The following is a 20,938-nucleotide window of genomic DNA, read 5'->3' as shown; positions in this document are numbered from 1 at the left end:
GGATGGGGAGTTGCTTCTAGATGGCAAGTTGCTCCTAGATGGTGAGTTGCTTCTGGATGGTGAATTGTTCCTGGATGGTGAGTTGCTCCTGGATGGCGAGTTGCTCTTGGATAGCGAGTTGCTCCTGGATGGCGAATTGCTTCTGGATGGTGAGTTGTTCCTGGATGGTGAGTTGCTTCTGGATGGCGAGTTACTCTTGGATGGCAAGTTGCTTCTGGATGGCGAGTTACTCCTAGAGGAAAAGTTGCTCCTGGATGGCGAGTTGCTTCTGGATGGCGAGTTACTCTTGGATAGCGAGTTGCTTCTGGATGGCGAGTTACTCCTAGTGGACAAGTTGCTCCTGGATGGCGAGTTGCTCCTGGATGGCGAGTTGCTCTTGGATAGTGAGTTGCTCCTGGATGGCGAATTGCTTCTGGATGGTGAGTTGTTCCTGGATGGTGAGTTGCTCCTTGATGGTGAGTTGTTCCTAAATGGTGAGTTGCTCCTAGATGGTGAGTTGCTTCTGGATGGCGAATTACTCTTGGATGGCAAGTTGCTTCTGGATGGCGAGTTACTCCTAGAGGACAAGTTGCTCCTGGATGGCGAGTTGCTCCTGGATGGCGAGTTGCTCTTGGATAGCGAGTTGCTCCTGGATGGCGAATTGCTTCTGGATGGTGAGTTGTTCCTGGATGGTGAGTTGCTCCTTGATGGTGAGTTGTTCCTGGATGGTGAGTTGCTCCTATATGGTAAGTTGCTCCTAGATGGCAAGTTGCTCTTGGATGGGGAGTTGCTTCTAGATGGCAAGTTGTTCCTAGATGGTGAGTTGCTTCTGGATGGTGAAATGTTCCTGGATGGGGAGTTGCTTCTAGATGGCAAGTTGCTCCTAGATGGTGAGTTGCTTCTGGATGGTGAATTGTTCCTGGATGGGGAGTTGCTTCTAGATGGCAAGTTGTTCCTAGATGGCGAGTTGCTTCTGGATGGTGAATTGTTCCTGGATGGGGAGTTGCTTCTAGATGGCAAGTTGCTCCTGGATGGCGAGTTGCTTCTGGATGGTGAATTGTTCCTGGATGGGGAGTTGCTTCTAGATGGCAAGTTGCTCCTAGATGGTGAGTTGCTTCTGGATGGTGAATTGTTCCTGGATGGGGAGTTGCTTCTAGATGGCAAGTTGCTCCTAGATGGTGAGTTGCTTCTGGATGGTGAATTGTTCCTGGATGGTGAGTTGCTCCTGGATGGCGAGTTGCTCTTGGATAGCGAGTTGCTCCTGGATGGCGAATTGCTTCTGGATGGTGAGTTGTTCCTGGATGGTGAGTTGCTTCTGGATGGCGAATTACTCTTGGATGGCAAGTTGCTTCTGGATGGCGAGTTACTCCTAGAGGACAAGTTGCTCCTGGATGGCGAGTTGCTCCTGGATGGCGAGTTGCTCTTGGATAGCGAGTTGCTCCTGGATGGCGAATTGCTTCTGGATGGTGAGTTGTTCCTGGATGGTGAGTTGCTCCTTGATGGTGAGTTGTTCCTGGATGGTGAGTTGCTCCTATATGGTAAGTTGCTCCTAGATGGCAAGTTGCTCTTGGATGGGGAGTTGCTTCTAGATGGCAAGTTGTTCCTAGATGGCGAGTTGCTTCTGGATGGTGAAATGTTCCTGGATGGGGAGTTGCTTCTAGATGGCAAGTTGCTCCTAGATGGTGAGTTGCTTCTGGATGGTGAATTGTTCCTGGATGGGGAGTTGCTTCTAGATGGCAAGTTGTTCCTAGATGGCGAGTTGCTTCTGGATGGTGAAATGTTCCTGGATGGGGAGTTGCTTCTAGATGGCAAGTTGCTCCTAGATGGTGAGTTGCTTCCTGGATGGTGAATTGTTCCTGGATGGGGAGTTGCTTCTAGATGGCAAGTTGCTCCTAGATGGCGAGTTGCTTCTGGATGGTGAATTGTTCCTGGATGGTGAGTTGCTTCTGGATGGTGAGTTGCTCCTGGATGGCGAGTTGCTTCTGGATGGTGAATTGTTCCTGGATGGGGAGTTGCTTCTAGATGGCGAGTTGCTCCTAGATGGCGAGTTGCTTCTGGATGGTGAATTGTTCCTGGATGGTGAGTTGCTTCTAGATGGCAAGTTGCTCCTAGATGGTGAGTTGCTTCTGGATGGTGAATTGTTCCTGGATGGGGAGTTGCTTCTAGATGGCAAGTTGCTCCTGGATGGCGAGTTGCTTCTGGATGGTGAATTGTTCCTGGATGGGGAGTTGCTTCTAGATGGCAAGTTGCTCCTAGATGGTGAGTTGCTTCTGGATGGTGAATTGTTCCTGGATGGGGAGTTGCTTCTAGATGGCAAGTTGCTCCTAGATGGTGAGTTGCTTCTGGATGGTGAATTGTTCCTGGATGGTGAGTTGCTCCTGGATGGCGAGTTGCTCTTGGATAGCGAGTTGCTCCTGGATGGCGAATTGCTTCTGGATGGTGAGTTGTTCCTGGATGGTGAGTTGCTTCTGGATGGCGAGTTACTCTTGGATGGCAAGTTGCTTCTGGATGGCGAGTTACTCCTAGAGGAAAAGTTGCTCCTGGATGGCGAGTTGCTTCTGGATGGCGAGTTACTCTTGGATAGCGAGTTGCTTCTGGATGGCGAGTTACTCCTAGTGGACAAGTTGCTCCTGGATGGCGAGTTGCTCCTGGATGGCGAGTTGCTCTTGGATAGTGAGTTGCTCCTGGATGGCGAATTGCTTCTGGATGGTGAGTTGTTCCTGGATGGTGAGTTGCTCCTTGATGGTGAGTTGTTCCTAAATGGTGAGTTGCTCCTAGATGGTGAGTTGCTTCTGGATGGCGAATTACTCTTGGATGGCAAGTTGCTTCTGGATGGCGAGTTACTCCTAGAGGACAAGTTGCTCCTGGATGGCGAGTTGCTCCTGGATGGCGAGTTGCTCTTGGATAGCGAGTTGCTCCTGGATGGCGAATTGCTTCTGGATGGTGAGTTGTTCCTGGATGGTGAGTTGCTCCTTGATGGTGAGTTGTTCCTGGATGGTGAGTTGCTCCTATATGGTAAGTTGCTCCTAGATGGCAAGTTGCTCTTGGATGGGGAGTTGCTTCTAGATGGCAAGTTGTTCCTAGATGGCGAGTTGCTTCTGGATGGTGAAATGTTCCTGGATGGGGAGTTGCTTCTAGATGGCAAGTTGCTCCTAGATGGTGAGTTGCTTCTGGATGGTGAATTGTTCCTGGATGGGGAGTTGCTTCTAGATGGCAAGTTGTTCCTAGATGGCGAGTTGCTTCTGGATGGTGAATTGTTCCTGGATGGGGAGTTGCTTCTAGATGGCAAGTTGCTCCTGGATGGCGAGTTGCTTCTGGATGGTGAATTGTTCCTGGATGGGGAGTTGCTTCTAGATGGCAAGTTGCTCCTAGATGGTGAGTTGCTTCTGGATGGTGAATTGTTCCTGGATGGGGAGTTGCTTCTAGATGGCAAGTTGCTCCTAGATGGTGAGTTGCTTCTGGATGGTGAATTGTTCCTGGATGGTGAGTTGCTCCTGGATGGCGAGTTGCTCTTGGATAGCGAGTTGCTCCTGGATGGCGAATTGCTTCTGGATGGTGAGTTGTTCCTGGATGGTGAGTTGCTTCTGGATGGCGAGTTACTCTTGGATGGCAAGTTGCTTCTGGATGGCGAATTGCTTCTGGATGGTGAGTTGTTCCTGGATGGTGAGTTGCTTCTGGATGGCGAGTTACTCTTGGATGGCAAGTTGCTTCTGGATGGCGAGTTACTCCTAGAGGACAAGTTGCTCCTGGATGGCGAGTTGCTTCTGGATGGCGAGTTACTCTTGGATAGCGAGTTGCTTCTGGATGGCGAGTTACTCCTAGAGGACAAGTTGCTCCTGGATGGCGAGTTGCTCTTGGATAGTGAGTTGCTCCTGGATGGCGAATTGCTTCTGGATGGTGAGTTGTTCCTGGATGGTGAGTTGCTCCTTGATGGTGAGTTGTTCCTAAATGGTGAGTTGCTCCTAGATGGTGAGTTGCTTCTGGATGGCGAATTACTCTTGGATGGCAAGTTGCTTCTGGATGGCAAGTTACTCCTAGAGGACAAGTTGCTCCTGGATGGCGAGTTGCTCCTGGATGGCGAGTTGCTCTTGGATAGCGAGTTGCTCCTGGATGGCGAATTGCTTCTGGATGGTGAGTTGTTCCTGGATGGTGAGTTGCTCCTTGATGGTGAGTTGTTCCTGGATGGTGAGTTGCTCCTATATGGTAAGTTGCTCCTAGATGGCAAGTTGCTCTTGGATGGGGAGTTGCTTCTAGATGGCAAGTTGTTCCTAGATGGCGAGTTGCTTCTGGATGGTGAAATGTTCCTGGATGGGGAGTTGCTCCTATATGGTAAGTTGCTCCTAGATGGCAAGTTGCTCTTGGATGGGGAGTTGCTTCTAGATGGGAAGTTGTTCCAGATGGCGAGTTGCTTCTGGATGGTGAAATGTTCCTGGATGGGGAGTTGCTTCTAGATGGCAAGTTGCTCCTAGATGGTGAGTTGCTTCTGGATGGTGAATTGTTCCTGGATGGGGAGTTGCTTCTAGATGGCAAGTTGTTCCTAGATGGCGAGTTGCTTCTGGATGGTGAATTGTTCCTGGATGGGGAGTTGCTTCTAGATGGCAAGTTGCTCCTGGATGGCGAGTTGCTTCTGGATGGTGAATTGTTCCTGGATGGGGAGTTGCTTCTAGATGGCAAGTTGCTCCTAGATGGTGAGTTGCTTCTGGATGGTGAATTGTTCCTGGATGGGGAGTTGCTTCTAGATGGCAAGTTGCTCCTAGATGGTGAGTTGCTTCTGGATGGTGAATTGTTCCTGGATGGTGAGTTGCTCCTGGATGGCGAGTTGCTCTTGGATAGCGAGTTGCTCCTGGATGGCGAATTGCTTCTGGATGGTGAGTTGTTCCTGGATGGTGAGTTGCTTCTGGATGGCGAGTTACTCTTGGATGGCAAGTTGCTTCTGGATGGCGAATTGCTTCTGGATGGTGAGTTGTTCCTGGATGGTGAGTTGCTTCTGGATGGCGAGTTACTCTTGGATGGCAAGTTGCTTCTGGATGGCGAGTTACTCCTAGAGGACAAGTTGCTCCTGGATGGCGAGTTGCTTCTGGATGGCGAGTTACTCTTGGATAGCGAGTTGCTTCTGGATGGCGAGTTACTCCTAGAGGACAAGTTGCTCCTGGATGGCGAGTTGCTCTTGGATAGTGAGTTGCTCCTGGATGGCGAATTGCTTCTGGATGGTGAGTTGTTCCTGGATGGTGAGTTGCTCCTTGATGGTGAGTTGTTCCTAAATGGTGAGTTGCTCCTAGATGGTGAGTTGCTTCTGGATGGCGAATTACTCTTGGATGGCAAGTTGCTTCTGGATGGCAAGTTACTCCTAGAGGACAAGTTGCTCCTGGATGGCGAGTTGCTCCTGGATGGCGAGTTGCTCTTGGATAGCGAGTTGCTCCTGGATGGCGAATTGCTTCTGGATGGTGAGTTGTTCCTGGATGGTGAGTTGCTCCTTGATGGTGAGTTGTTCCTGGATGGTGAGTTGCTCCTATATGGTAAGTTGCTCCTAGATGGCAAGTTGCTCTTGGATGGGGAGTTGCTTCTAGATGGCAAGTTGTTCCTAGATGGCGAGTTGCTTCTGGATGGTGAAATGTTCCTGGATGGGGAGTTGCTTCTAGATGGCAAGTTGCTCCTAGATGGTGAGTTGCTTCTGGATGGTGAATTGTTCCTGGATGGGGAGTTGCTTCTAGATGGCAAGTTGTTCCTAGATGGCGAGTTGCTTCTGGATGGTGAAATGTTCCTGGATGGGGAGTTGCTTCTAGATGGCAAGTTGCTCCTAGATGGTGAGTTGCTTCTGGATGGTGAATTGTTCCTGGATGGGGAGTTGCTTCTAGATGGCAAGTTGCTCCTAGATGGCGAGTTGCTTCTGGATGGTGAAATGTTCCTGGATGGGGAGTTGCTTCTAGATGGCAAGTTGCTCCTAGATGGTGAGTTGCTTCTGGATGGTGAATTGTTCCTGGATGGGGAGTTGCTTCTAGATGGCAAGTTGTTCCTAGATGGCGAGTTGCTTCTGGATGGTGAAATGTTCCTGGATGGGGAGTTGCTTCTAGATGGCAAGTTGCTCCTAGATGGTGAGTTGCTTCTGGATGGTGAATTGTTCCTGGATGGGGAGTTGCTTCTAGATGGCAAGTTGCTCCTAGATGGCGAGTTGCTTCTGGATGGTGAATTGTTCCTGGATGGTGAGTTGCTTCTGGATGGTGAGTTGCTCCTGGATGGTGAGTTGCTTCTGGATGGTGAATTGTTCCTGGATGGTGAGTTGCTTCTGGATGGTGAGTTGCTCCTAGATGGTGAGTTGCTTCTGGATGGTGAATTGTTCCTGGATGGGGAGTTGCTTCTAGATGGCAAGTTGCTCCTAGATGGCGAGTTGCTTCTGGATGGTGAATTGTTCCTGGATGGTGAGTTGCTTCTGGATGGTGAGTTGCTCCTGGATGGCGGGTTGCTCCTGTACTTGTTTAAGTATTTTGGTTCATCTTTTAGAACTGAAAATGTCGATGTTGCTATAGTAGGGCCCGGTCTGTTTACCTTTCAACCTTTCATTCCAGTTCCATTTATTCTCCTCTCCTTTAGCCCCTTATGTTTAACCCATTTCTTCTTCTTTGTTTCTCCTGTTGGCTTTGGCATTTATATATCAGAGAAAAACAAAGCTAACCAGAAAAGCACCCAGAGAGCGCTAACCTCCGCCAAACACAATGTTTAAGAATCCTTTAAAAAATTCCTGGATCCAAACGGTGATCCGGATCATAAATCAGTTCTTCCTTTTCACATTTCCAACAACTACTAAATAAGAATGCAAATAAAATAAACATAAAATGGATATAAAGTAACCGGGTAGCCATATATACGAGATGCCTCTCTTGGAAGAGCAAATCTACAAACTGGCACACAGACCAGCGACAAGTTCTGCATGTTATGATGCCAGACAGGACAGGCTTAAAAAGACGGAAATATCTTGATAATAAACTTGTATTTTGGGAAAAAAAACAAAACAAAACAAAACTTTGACGTTTTCATTATTTATAGGTTATTGTGTCGTTATTTTACTGTTTTGGCAAGAGTTTGACACCCTTGCTCCCATTTTTCATGTGGATAACACAAAGAAAAGCAACATTTTGAAGCTTCTGTATTAAAAAATGTCTGAAGTGTCCACTCACCTGTTTCAATTTGTCATAATCAACGGCTTCTATTGGCACACCGTTGGCACTTATGGATGCAGTTGGTGTAGGAGTGGCTTTAGGTCTAACGAAAGAGACAATGAACACAAAGAGGGACAAAAATCTTAATAAATGAGCAGTAAATAGTTGGGTTTTACTTTATTCACTCTAAACACCTGGATTTATGTTAGTTTTCCAGCTGTTTACCTCGTGGCTTAACACACACTATGCTACTTATTATATTTCAGCATCATTTCAGAACGTGTGACCAGCAGGCAGCTCGCTTGTACGTTTTGTGTTATAAACTCTGAGAAACACATGACCTTCACAACAACCTGATCACTTTCCTGAAGTTTGTCTGGTATAAAATGTAAAAGAAACAAAGCGGTAACCTGTAGCCAGGAGCCACATCCTGCACTAAAGCCCACACAGCTCAGCATGCATGGAAGCACACATGACATCAAACAAGGTTGTCAGCCATGTTTGACAGTTCAGACAAAAACACACCATCATTACCTCTGCAGCTCTTTTGGTGAGTTTATACCACCATGTGTAAAGAGAAGAATCTAAATTCCCAGTCTAACCAACTATTTATCCATCTGAACCTCTTCCCGGCCGCCCCAGTCTGGTCCCTTTCAGCTCGGTCCCACACTGGACTGGGGTCCCATTGGGTTCTCTTATAGTATTAAACCTGGGATCTTTATAAGCTATTACAGTTTTTCTTAAAATACAAGGGATATTTTAGAAAAATTTGACACACTATAACTATGATTTTCAAGCTGTAATTCTTGTAAAGAATGGCGGCTTATGCCTGGTAACCGTGTGGCGTAGTTTCAGGGTTTTCCACCTGCTGCAGAGGGTTTTTCACTGCTTTTCCAAGCCTTTCCACTTCATTTCTCTTTAAAATTCCTTGTAAAACTTCAAGATGGAGCCTATTTCTTTTTCTTTAATTACTTTTAAAAAGATTTCCATCTCCTCCTCTTTCCATACATGCCGCACCATCTTTACCTGAAATAAACCGGTCATGTGACCCCCAGTAATGATAAATGGAATTCCATTACATTTTTGTGTTGTATTTCTACATCAACACATTGAAAAACCACCTTTTGACAGCATAAAAACTTTTTTCTACATGTTTTATTGCAATATTTAGGTTTTGCACCATTCTAGAGGTGATGTAAATGCAGCTGCTGTTATTTCTGGTGCCGTGAGAACACAAAATTCTGATGTTGGGGATTACTGGGTCCCAGTGTAAGAAGTTGAGGTACATAACGCTGCATGCTGGACTGAATCAAGGCTATTCCTGTTTATCAATCCTGTGCTCAGCAGTGTGAAGATTATGGACCTCAGGGCTGCGTCTCTACTGTAGGTCTCTGTGCGCCATAATCTCTACGATGCACTGAAGTGCTTCTTGCCAGGTTCGAAGTGGACAACACAGCCGCTGAACCTCTGGGAAGATGGATGCTGATAATCTAACGCTTCATCAGCAGCAATGGAGGCATTATTCTGGATGGCAAAGCTTCCTTTTTACTGGCTCATCCATGTTCCACTTCTCACTTTGGTGAATCAATCCACTGGTTTTCTATGACCGCTTTCTCCTGTCAGCTTCCAGGACACCCTCGACAGCTCAGCAAGGAGGGACCAATCAATCTTACATAAAATAAGGAATAAATATGAATAAAATACACAATACACAAAGATAAATATACTTAAATAAGCAAATAAACAAAATAAAGACTGATTATATATAATAAAGTCAGAGCACCTGAAGAGAACCCCTACATAAACATGCAAATTCTACACAGAAAGGCCTGCCTTGAACCTCTTCCTCACTTCTCATCTGGGAAGTGACCAAGAATCAGATCCAACTGAGTTTCCCCGGAAGGATGGCAGAGCTGAGGCTTTAAGGCAGCTTGTTCATCTGAGAGGGAACTCGGAGTAAAGTCACCTCTTCTCCACATCTTAAGGAGTCAGCTGAGGTGGTTCTCAGTCCTTTCTTAGACGGTTTACAGCTTGAAAGAGAACCATGGGCAGTGGGGATTATGCCACCTTCTGTCCTGGGAATCTCACCCAAAAGGAGCTGGATAGAGGCGCTGAGAAGAGTGATGTGTCATGGTTCATGTTTCTGCCTTCTCCTGTCTGCTTTTCTAGTTGCTGACAAAGTTACGCCTCTGGATTACGTCTCCTAGCCTGTGATTATCCTGACACTGACCCCTGTTCTGACCCATGACCCCCTCTGCTAAGTATCTTGACACCTGCCTTCCCATGCACAACGACTGTCTGTTTAATTGATCAGGCATCTGAATGTGGGATTTGTTATTTTCAGATGTCAGATTGGAGCTGTCCTGGAGTACGCCTCTTCCTCAGGCCATCCTCATTTACTCCTCTGTACAAGCTGACCCTTCAGCTTGTACAGAGCCTAAGCTTCCCTAAGCAGGGAAGCCCAGACTTCCCTCTCCCCAGCCACATTTGTCAACTCTGCGGGGGCGATCCCGAGGCGTTCCCAGGCCAGCCGAGAGATATAATCCCTCCAGCATGTCCTGGGTCTTCCCCGGGGTCTCCTCCCAGAGGGACGTGCCTGGAACACCTCACCAGGGAGGTCCAGGAGGCATCCTGACCAGATGCCCGAGCCACCTCAACTGGTTCCTCTCGATGCGGAGGAGCAGCGGCTCTACTCTGATCTCCTCCCGGATGACCGAGCTCCTCACCCTATCTCTAAGGGAGAGCCCGGCCACCCTGCGGAGGAAACTCATTTCAGCCGCCTGAATACGAGATCTCGTTCTTTCAGTCGCGACCCACAGCTCATGACCATAGGTGAGGGTAGGAACGTAGATCGACTGGTAAATCGAGAGCTTCGCCTTCTGGCTCAGCTCCTTCTTCACCACGACAGACCGGCACAGCGTCCGCATTACTGCAGACGCCGCACCGATCCGTCTGTCGATCTCACGCTCCAACCTTCTCTCACAAGACCCAGATATTTAAACCCCTCCATTTGAGGCAGGACCTGACTCCTGACCCGGAGAGGGCACCACCCTATTCCGGCTGAGGACCATGGTCTCAGATTTGGAGGTGCTGATTCTCATCCCGGCCGCTTCACACTCGGCTGCCAATCGCTCAACTGATCTTACTTAACCTATTAAAGCTAGTTCCAGGCTTTAAACGTGTTTATTTCTGCTGGGAAGTTGGTCTTTTTACCACGGAACTTCATGGCAGGGATCAAACAATCCTGGTCCCCAAGGACCAATGTCCTGCAAGTTTTCCAAGTGTCCCTGCTGCAACACACATGATTAGAATCAATGTGTATTTAGCAGACATGAGCAGAGCTTGTCTGGGTCTGAGTCAGGAGTGTTCCACCAGGGTCACTTGGAAAACCTGCAGGACACCGGCCCTCGAGTTGATCCTTGCTCTATGAGGACCTAGTCCCTTTTAGAGCCCCTAGTGGATGAAGGTGGAACTGCAGTTTCTGGCTTTCACCAGAGGTTACCGCTTAATGGAACCTGAGACAAAGTTTGTGCTTCATTTACAATTTTAAAGGTAATTTTTAAGCACTGCTCAGGTCTGATAATGGTAATGCTGCACTGTGATGAGATCACGTCAAAACGGTTAGGGATTGGTGAGATATACACTCCTCTGTTAGAAGATTATACATACAGCAGGCTACAGCACAGTTTTGTAGAACTCTACCATTTGTTTTCCCCCACATGACTGGAGGAAAGCAAAGTCGGTGCAAAGCATGACAGAAATCAGAGAACAGTCAAACATTTAGATGAAGCGACATCTAAATGCAACAGATGGGTCGAATGCAGGAAATGAAAATAAAAAAGCAGTGAGTCATTAAGAGGGTGTAAACATGGAAACTAAATCGCGCTTTTTCATCAGTATCAGCTTGTCTCAACTTAACTTGCCTCGGCTCGGCTTGTAGGGTTTTCCACTCGGCTTTTATACCCATTTACCGGTACTTTATTTGTAACTCCGCAGCCCAGGTTCTAAGCGAGCTGAATCGGGTAATGTGTGATGTGGTCAGACTGCATGCCGCTATTGGTCAGGGGTGCGTCCAATCGGGCCAATCAGAGCTCGGGATCAGAAAGTGACATCACTGGAAGAGTGACTCCAACTCGCAAGTTGTTTACATTAAGTGACAAGCAATGGCGCAACAAAAGTCTGTTCCATGGTCCAGCTCTGAGGTGGAGACATTTCTTTGCTTGGTTGCTGAGGAAAGGATAAAGAGTTAACTAGATGGAGCGACACGAAAGGAAAAAATCTATCAGGAGCTTTCTGATTCAATGGCTACGGGTACCAAAGGGTCGAGAGAAGCTGAAAAAGCTCAAAAGTGACTATCGGCAAGTCAACGACCACGATGGTCGGAGTGGATCAAACAAACCAGACTGGAAGTGGTTCCAACAAATGGATGCCATTTATGGTCAGCGACCGGCGAGCAATGGGAAGACAATTGGTGTTGATTTGGCCACTACCGTGTTGGAGAGTGTATTGGTGGATGGTGAGTGGATTTCCATTGTTTACATTGGTTATTATTTGGTGTACAGGAGATAATACATAAATTGAAGTAATAATAACAATAATAACAGCTAGTTACTAATGGATGATGGCTTGATACTCTTCTGCATTTTGTGTGACCAATAACGTCGGCTAATATCAGTTGATATCAGTTAGTGCTAACTAGCGCTATTTTGTTGCTGAAAACTAGCCACAGACCAAGTAGCAGATATATTTTAAAGGTTTTTTCCCACAACACTGACGACACAGTGATTTCACACAAACCCGCCCATTTTTAGAGCTGGTACTGAATTGTAATGGAAAACAAACAGGACCAAGCTGAGACGAGTTGAGTTGAGACAAGCTGATACTAATGGCAAAGAGGCATATGATTGTGCTTCTTTGGGTTTATTTACTGGTTTGGAGCTAAGGAATGGATCAGCATCTGGATTAAATAATTTTTTAATAGCTTTTACAGTATTTACAAAGTGAAATGAATTAATTTTATAAAAAGTTTTTTTATATGTAGGGCGGTTTATGGCTCTCTGTGGACCACATGTTAACAAGTCGGAGCATCTGGCCTCCTGTCCGATGCACTGAAGCGCTCATACACTTGCACATACAGCCTTATCTATGAGAACAGGCTGGATCTGTTCGGGCTCTGCAGTGATAATTCTGTGCCAAGTCTCCTCTGCACTGGGCGGACACACATGTCCCAGTTTCCATGTATGATAGTGCGGGTGTACGGTATGAATGGATTGCAAGTTTTTTGGAAAGTCTAGTTTTGAGTAACCCAGGCTCAAAGCATGCAAACACACTAACTAGATGACATTAGAAGCCCGTCACCCAGAGAAACCTTGGCTTAGAGCCGCGTCCTCCAACTGCGGTCCTCTACCGCAACCATCCTGCAGGTTTCTAGTGTTTCCCTGCTACAACAAACTGACAGCTTGTCACCTTCTGCACATGCCTGTTAACGAGCCACTGATTTGGGTCAGGCGTGTCGCAGCAGGGAAACACTAAAACCTGCAGGATGGTGGCTCAGGAGGACCAGAGGTGGAGACGCCTGGCTTAGAGAAACTGGACCGTTTGACACAAATCCAACCACAAAAGACACAAAGCCGACCCGAGGAGGACAGGAAATACAGACAGCACAGGATTCATTCCCTCATCAGCAACAGCATGTCCATCACAGCAAACTGGGAATAAAAACTCTGATTCACAGAAAAGGAGTTCCCAAACGCTGCGGGGCCTTTTCGCTCTACCTGTTGGAGGAATCCGTTCCCATGGGATTTCTCCACGGAGACTCTCGTCTGTGTGAGCAGCAGAAACACCGACTTTACTCATAACAACTCATCTCTCTGTGTTTCCCCGGTCAGAGGTCAAAGCGCTGCCTCATGGTTGCTGGCGTTTAGGATCACACAGATGCTCCAAACTAGTCTCTTGTCAACACCAAGAGAATCCATGTTCGATAGCGTGGATTCATGTAAACTGAGGGACTATTCTATGTTTTTTCTATGAGACCAGCCTCAGTTTTATAATAATTAATTACTTCAGTAAAATGGTAACGTTTATGCAAACATGAGTGTTGTTTTTCTATACTATCAGGATCTTCTGGTGTTTTCAGCATCTGCCTCCATCTAGCAGCACAAGCAAAGAAATGAGTGTTGGGTGAATTATTTCTTTTGTGTCATAAAGATACATTTTATACCGCGTGAAAGTCAGTTTATTTCCAGTTGAAGTGAAGCCATGTTGCATTTGTGTGATGCAGCAGCAGAGTTTGTTGGCTGCAGAATGTCCTCTGCCGATGAACTGGTTTAGGTTTTAACTCCTGGGTGGTGTTTACTGGATGAAGAAGTCTGAAGAAACAAAGCCAGTGCTGATCATGGAGAACAGAGTTCAGACGCGGAAATAGATCTCTCTGCACGGCGATTTCCCCAAATGATGACAAACACACAGTGGGACATGCTGCCCCACACCAACACGCTGCAGCAACGTTCTCCCACAAGTCCTGCTAAACTGGGACCTGACTGGGACAAACTGGGCTTTCCAGAAGCCCAACAGCTGAATAAACTCTGTGATACCAGCTTGACATATTTTCCCAAATATTCAACTCTGCTCCTCATCCCACAAATACGTCTTAACCATAATAAACAGGCTTTCAGACAGCAACTCAAGTCCTTGTTTTTTATGCCAAGCTCATGTATGAAACGTCTTCTTCCCACTACAGATGGAACATATATGGACGGGCTTTAGTGTAAATGTGTCCCGCTATTGTAATTCCCAGTAACTAACGTGTTTATGTTCTAATATAACAAGTTGAGACCAAAAGTTGGACACAAAAACGGCTTGAAGGCTGAGAAGAGTGTATCGTCCAGTATCGTCCCAACCTCTATCTGCTTGTTAAACAGCTGATTTAGTTTTTTATTATTGCGAAGAACAGTGTGAATGGACGTGCTATGTATTCATGTTTTAATGTTTTTATTGTGTCTCCTCTGCAAATGAAGTTTTAACAGATAAATAAAATGAATTTGAAAAGAAAAGCATCTTTGTTCTGACAACTGCCAGTTAAATGTGGCATTTCGATATGTTTCACTCCTGCACACACCTCTGTACCTGTAACCTGTATGTAACTTCAGCATCTGAAGCTTTAGTGATGATAACCAACACTGGACAGACATAGCTGTGCATCATGCTCAAGCTCGCCAATGAAAATGGATTTTTTTTGTGCTCACATAGTTTCTCTACCTGAGTTTTGTTGTAATAGATAGCACCATTAAAACAAAAAACATACATTTTGAGCCTATTTAGGAGAGTTTGTACTCAGAAAGCAACAATATTCCCCCAAAAAACCCAAACGGCCTGATAAGAACCCCTTGACGTTAGACCAGAGAAGAACGAGGACACTGTACCTTCCAATAACTGGAGATTTGCTACCATTCATGGCGTTTGTTCTTTCCCATGGCTTCCTGGGCATGTCTGGAAACAACACAGAAGAAAAAGATGTTAACACAAGCTGGAGTCCAGAAACTGGCTTATTACACTGATAAACTGCTTAAATCTTTCAAGGGACTATTTCCCAGCCGGCTCACGTCATCTCAGAGGAAAAACATCCTCATCAATACATCAGAGAAAACAGCAACAACCTGACACTGGTTTCCCCAAAATGCTGCAAAACCAGTGACTTTAATTTGTGTTTGTTTGATAAGCGGTCTGATGAAGACATGATACAAATGATACGGTTTATTTCCTGGTGCCGTAACATCAATAAGCAACAGAGTTCATGTCATGAAATCTGTCTGAACAATAAACCTCAGGTGTCTCAAGAGTCACAATAAACTTACATCATTTTCTTCACCTGGATAAAAAGACATGATGAAGCCCCCCCCCCTTCCCGTTCGACACTCACCTGGTGTGCTACAAGCTGAGACTTTAGGGGTGGTGTTTACCTCCCCCTCCTCCTGTTGGACAGACAAACACATGAGGTTGTTTCAACACCAGCTGATGATTTATCAGAAAACTGAGGATCATCCAGTTGTTGCTTTTGTTCGGTGCATACAGAGATTCCCTCCTGTTTCTGTGTCTCTTCAAAGTCTTCCAAAGTTTTCCTTTAGGAACATTTTTAACTGGAAACTTAAAAAAATAACTATAGCTAAAAACTTGCAAAAATATAATTTAGTAATATAAGAAACTGTTTTTTCATTTAATTGAGTTGAAGAAAGAAAGAAAAAAAAACCGAATTGGTGCAGAAGTCTGACTGAGAGGAACAGAAAACACCTGAATGGAGCGGAAACATTAAAGGATTCTTCAACTAAATATTACTTTATGACTGATGTAATATGTAATAAATGATCTTATTTGTTTACTTTAAAAAATATTTTTATTGAACCAGAATTAGAAAATAATGTAATGATTTTCATAAAATTTTTATTTATTATTACTTTAGTCAATTTCAGCTTATTTTACAGGCAGCTGTTTTTTCATTCTTTAATGAAAGGGGATGAATAAATATGAATAAATATGAGCACAACTCAGCAGAAACCTAAAATCTGAGACACTTACTGATCTCTGGTCAGGTTCAGGTGAAGAGCCCTTCTCTGCTATTCTTCTCCTGCAACACAGACGGAACGCTGAATGAGCTTTTCTCTGCGCTTTCAGACACTTTTTCAAATGAAAACCAGATAAATGTGGCAGAAATAACTCAGCAACACGGCTTCCTGCTGCTTTCACACATAAACATCAGAGAAGTGCAGGAGGAACAATCACATGGTAGCTGGGGGGGGGGGGCTTTCTGCTGGCTGGCAGGGTGGGGGGGCATGGCGCTGCGTTACAGCATCCATCTGTACAAACTGTGGCAGAGCAGCAGCAAACTAAACTTTAACAGATTGGAGAGGAAGACGTGGTTGTACCTCCTGGCCAACAAGGCGCTCATCTCCTCCATAAGGCCTCCCCCTCCAGCCAGAGGACCGTTGCCCCTGGCCTCAGACTTCGCCCCTGTGGTCCCTGCAGCCCCCGATATGGCTGCTGCCAGAGCGGCGCCCGTGTCGTCACTCTGACGAAACAAAGGTCACATTTTAAATGGATCAAACTGCGTTTTTTATTTGAAACAAGATGTAAATATGTAACAACACAACTACTTATTACTATTTATTAATTCTACATTTGATTTTAATTATTTTGTCTATTTAAAAGAATATTTATTTATTTCATTTAGTCATTTGGTTTTTTTATTACTTTATTTATTCATCAATTTATATATTTTATTTTCATTGTTTTTATTAGATATTTATTTACTTATTTTATTTACATTTATTTGTTGCAATCTATTTTTATTTATTCATTTATTTTTATTTTAATCTATTTTTTATTTATTAATTTATTTATTTGAATAAATAAATTATTAATTTTTACTTTATTAATTTATTTTTAGTCCCAGACAATCATTTATTTCACACACACACACACACACACACACACACACACACACACACACTATATATATATATATATATATATATATATATATATATATATATATATATATATATATATATATGAAAATTGATTCATTTAAACATATTTTTATTTATTTGTTTACATTTATTTAGAATTTATTTGTATTTGTTTATTTGTTCATTTATTTATTTTAGTCATTTAAAAATCATTATTTCACTATTTCTTTTATTAATTTTAGTCTGTATTCTGTCTCATTTATATATTTATTTACCTTTTAAAATAATTCATTCATTTATTTTGGACTTTTCTTCCTTTGTGAAATGTAGTCGTGTTTTGTGGCGTTAAGTCGACAAGCGTGTCAGCGTGATATGAGAAGCAGCATGAGGCAGATGGTGACCGTGTATTCATGTGATATCATGCATGAAGATGGTGTGTGTGCATGAGGACGGTGTGTGTGCATGAGGACATAATATGCTCCGGTCTCACAGCTTTATGTTTGTGTCTTTATAGATACTAAAAACCAAAACTCCAGAATCCTTATCATCCATCATTTCTCATCCCATGCAGCTCACATGTGACGTCGTGACGTGCACTCACCCGCGGCACTTTGCGCAGTTTGGCTCCGGCGAGAGCGGCAGCCAGGCCTGAGAGGGGGCGGTCCTCCGCTGGGGAGAACTGTCCAGCGGGAAGCGGAGGAGCTGGAGGAGGTGGTGGGACTCCGAGAGGAGGAGGCGGAACTGGTGGAGGAGGGGGCGTCCCACCAGGAGTCAGTATAGGGGGCAGCGGGGGAGGTGGGGGAGGAGGGGGGTGGCCGGCTGGAATGATGGGGGTGGTGGCATGGATGGCGGTCGCAGAGGTCACAGTTGAGCCGGGTGGCAGTGGTGGAGGTGGGGGTGGGGTGGGGGTGGTCAAACCGGGGGTTTGCAGCACATCTTCTGGGAGGGGGGGAGATACGGGGGGAGTGGGTGAGGAGAGAGGGACAGAAAAACAAACAGAATGAATGTGATGATAATATAAACAACATATAAACAGTTTATTAAACAGTGATTCAACATTTCTGCTCAACCAGCACATTAGACCCCGCTGCAATAAGACAACAAGGATTTTCACAATAAAAGTCATGTTATTAGTTGTGACAACACCGCAGCTGACATGCAGGAGTACGGAGTAGCCATGACGGAGTGGGGGGTGTACGAAACCACAGTAAAACCACAACAAACACGATGAACGACAGGGGAAGACGATGATATTATCACCCTCACACATCAGGCTAAACGCCTGCGAGGGAGCGCATTGTTTACACTGTCAGAGTCGACCAGCGCATTCAGGATTCATCGCTGTGGAATTATAAAACATCATCGGTGCAGCCGCGTGGATCTTTTTACACATACGACTCGTTTTCAAAACCGCTTCCAACTTCTAAACGACGAGAATTTCCTTCCAGCGTCCTTCAGAAAAAGGGACGCCTGATCTCATCTCAACTTTCTGCCTCCAGTTTGAATGAAAACACGTTAAGAGAATAAAAGCATGAAGAGCTGAAGAACACAAACAGAAAACCAAACCATCTGATTTCAGTCAGGTTTCCATGTTTCTACAGCGAACACCAACGGTTTGTCTGTAAGACTTTGTTTGGCTAAAACTACCGTTTGTTTGTTTGTTAACCCTTTATGGAAAATTATGATGAAATACACTGAAATTAACCTAAAATTGTCCTGCTGGTGTGAACCAAGACTTCCATTCTGTTGTTACATTAATAAAAAAAATATTTCCATGCTGAATATGAAAGAAAATAAAGTGATAAAATAGTCGCTTGCGCCATAAAGGGTTAAATCTTTTTAAATGATCTGCTGTTTCCAACACGAGGCGAAAGAACAGCTCTGGTTTTATCACCAGCTCCACGGCGTGGAATCACAATGCATCCTGCAGGTTCTACTGCTTCCCTGCTGCAACAAACCTGACCCATTCGTGTTAACATGCAGGTGCAGAAGAAGTTCCTGGAGACCCTTTTCAGCTGATTCAAGTGTGTTGTAGCAGGGAAACACTGAGACCTGCAGGCTGCTGCCATACAAGGACCACCAGCGTGAATGTGAGTCGGTCTGCTGGATGAGCTAAGTCCACAGCGCAGCCTAAAGACTCTGGGTGACGTTGAAGCTCTGTGACTGTGGGAACCAAAACGTTTCATAACGATGAATCATGCGGCCAGAAATACTATTCCTCCGTTTGAGCCGAATGACTCGTATCAACGGCTTTGTGGGAGATGTCAACGTGATCAGAGGCAAAAAGAAAACAGATTAGAAAATAATGTAAATGATCAGAGATTTAGCTGCAAGTTAAACATGAACTGGTCCAGAATGTTTTAATCCACATTAATCTGCTTTAATAAACATCAAACCTGAGAAATATCATGTTGTATCAACATTTTATTTACCTTAAATAACCTGAACTCTGATGACCTCGTTGTTTTTTGTTTTTAATAAGGAGATGATTTTGTGTTTTATTTAGTCCAATTATGCATTCTGCAGAACACAGGGGAGAAGTCACATGATATATCTGACAAAGATACAGAAATTTTTTTATGCATCTGTCAACAACAAAGTAAAATGGTAAGACTGGTGAAGTGCAACTGCAAAAATGTGCAAAAAAAATAAAGCGAGAACATTAGTTTAATACTAGAAGAGTGTTCTGCTTTTATCTGTGAACGTAGGTTCAGAAAATCCCTTTTATGTCTTTTGAAAACACATAAAGTTTTAATTTCCATAAAATAAATGTGCAAACCTCCTTTAAATGCCAAACCGCTGTTTGTTGTTTTTGTTCTGCTGAATTTTGTTTTTATGTGGAAAAGACCGTTTTAAGTCCAGTCAGCATGCAGACGTGATGTTTCCATGCAGACGTGATGTTTCCATGCAGACATGACGTTTCCATGCAGACGTGATGTTTCCATGGAAACGTGAGGTTTTCATGCAGACGTGAAGTTTCCATGGAAACGTGAGGTTTTCATGCAGACGTAACGTTTCCATGCAGATGTGATGTTTCCATGCAGACATGACGTTTCCATGCAGATGTGGTGTTTCCATGGAAACGTGAGGTTTTCATGCAGACGTGATGTTTCCATGGAAACGTGAGGTTTTCATGCAGACATGATGTTTCCATGCAGACATGACGTTTCCATGCAGATGTGGTGTTTCCATGGAAACGTGATTTTTCCATGCAGACGTGATGTTTCCATGGAAACGTGAGGTTTTCATGCAGACATGATGTTTCCATGCAGACATGACGTTTCCATGCAGATGTGGTGTTTCCATGGAAACGTGATTTTTCCATGCAGACGTGATGTTTCCACGGAAACGTGAGGTTTTCATGCAGACGTGATGTTTCCATGGAAACGTGATTTTTCCATGCAGACGTGATGTTTCCACGGAAACGTGATGTTTCCATGCAGACGTGGTGTTTCCATGCAGACATAATGTTTCCATGGAAACGTGATGTTTTCAGCCTCAGCTGTCAGATTCTGAGGCTAAAACTATGTAAAATGAATGCATGAACAGATAAAGCAGCATAAAGAGCAACCAGAAGTGTGTAGAAATAACACACACAGATCAGCAGTGACCAAGTCTTTTCTCATCTGCACATCATTCTCTCACGGCTGAAACACACACACACACACACTGTTTCCATGTTTACACACTTCTTCCTGCTACTATCTACCTGCTATCCTCACTAAAGCACCTCCACCTCAGCTGCATCCCAAACGTCTTCTTGGCTTTATTCCAGCCATAGAGGATCATTATTTTCCTGCTTTTCTCATCACTTGTTGATCTTTGGCTGCTCCTGATTGGGCATTAGCGTCAGTTTAAGCTCTCTGATTGGTGGAAAGTCTGACAGGAAGTGACTTCATCATCATGTCCAGGTGAAAGTAGAGGTTTCTTAGCAACATGGTAGTGATGACGATGTGATAAATAATGGTGTTATCATGGATCATTGTGCATTCACCTAGAGTCTCTGGATAAACACTACATGTTGCAGCTGGGTTGTAACCATGGCGATTGACCGGTCTGATCTGCTTCAACTCACCTGAATCAAATGAAATCGATTGAACAGCCAATCAGGGTCAGCACAATGATTCATAAAAACCTGCTGGCTTGCGGCCCTTGTAGGACCAAACTGCTGCAGGAGCTGGGATTGGGGAGAGTGTGTGATAGGGTACGACAGAGACTCTAATGAGGTGTGTATTTCCACCTGCTGTTTTATACTCAGGTGTGTGAAGAGTTTTACTTTTTTTCAATAATTTATTTTCATTATGTGAAGCACCTTCTGTTGCTTTATGCAACTGAAGCAGTTTA

General features: G+C 44.7%; 1 protein-coding gene across 5 annotated transcripts in view; it reads right to left on the bottom strand.

Moving 5' to 3' along the window:
* The window catches only part of enah (ENAH actin regulator), a 158,759-nt gene that overhangs the window by 12,284 nt on the left and 125,537 nt on the right, over positions 1 to 20,938 (bottom strand). For 4 of the 5 annotated variants that reach the window (XR_013771618.1, XM_079255286.1, XM_079255285.1 and 1 more), the window contains 6 exons: positions 17,196 to 17,533; positions 16,052 to 16,194; positions 15,705 to 15,753; positions 15,052 to 15,103; positions 14,555 to 14,621; positions 7,152 to 7,236 (listed from right to left, as the gene is read on the bottom strand). Coding sequence is in view for 4 of the 5 variants with exons in the window: in XM_079255286.1 (XP_079111412.1) it covers positions 7,152 to 7,236; positions 14,555 to 14,621; positions 15,052 to 15,103; positions 15,705 to 15,753; positions 16,052 to 16,194; positions 17,196 to 17,533 (734 nt within the window). In the remaining variant the exon portion in view is untranslated. The remainder of the gene's footprint in view (positions 1 to 7,151; positions 7,237 to 14,554; positions 14,622 to 15,051; positions 15,104 to 15,704; positions 15,754 to 16,051; positions 16,195 to 17,195; positions 17,534 to 20,938) is intronic. The other variant, XM_079255288.1, reaches the window with a different exon arrangement.

This window comes from Telmatherina bonti (assembly GCF_933228915.1).
Source record: "Telmatherina bonti genome assembly, chromosome: 16".
Taxonomy (NCBI): Eukaryota; Metazoa; Chordata; class Actinopteri; order Atheriniformes; family Telmatherinidae; genus Telmatherina; species Telmatherina bonti.
This window is presented reverse-complemented; position numbering and strand designations above follow the sequence as displayed.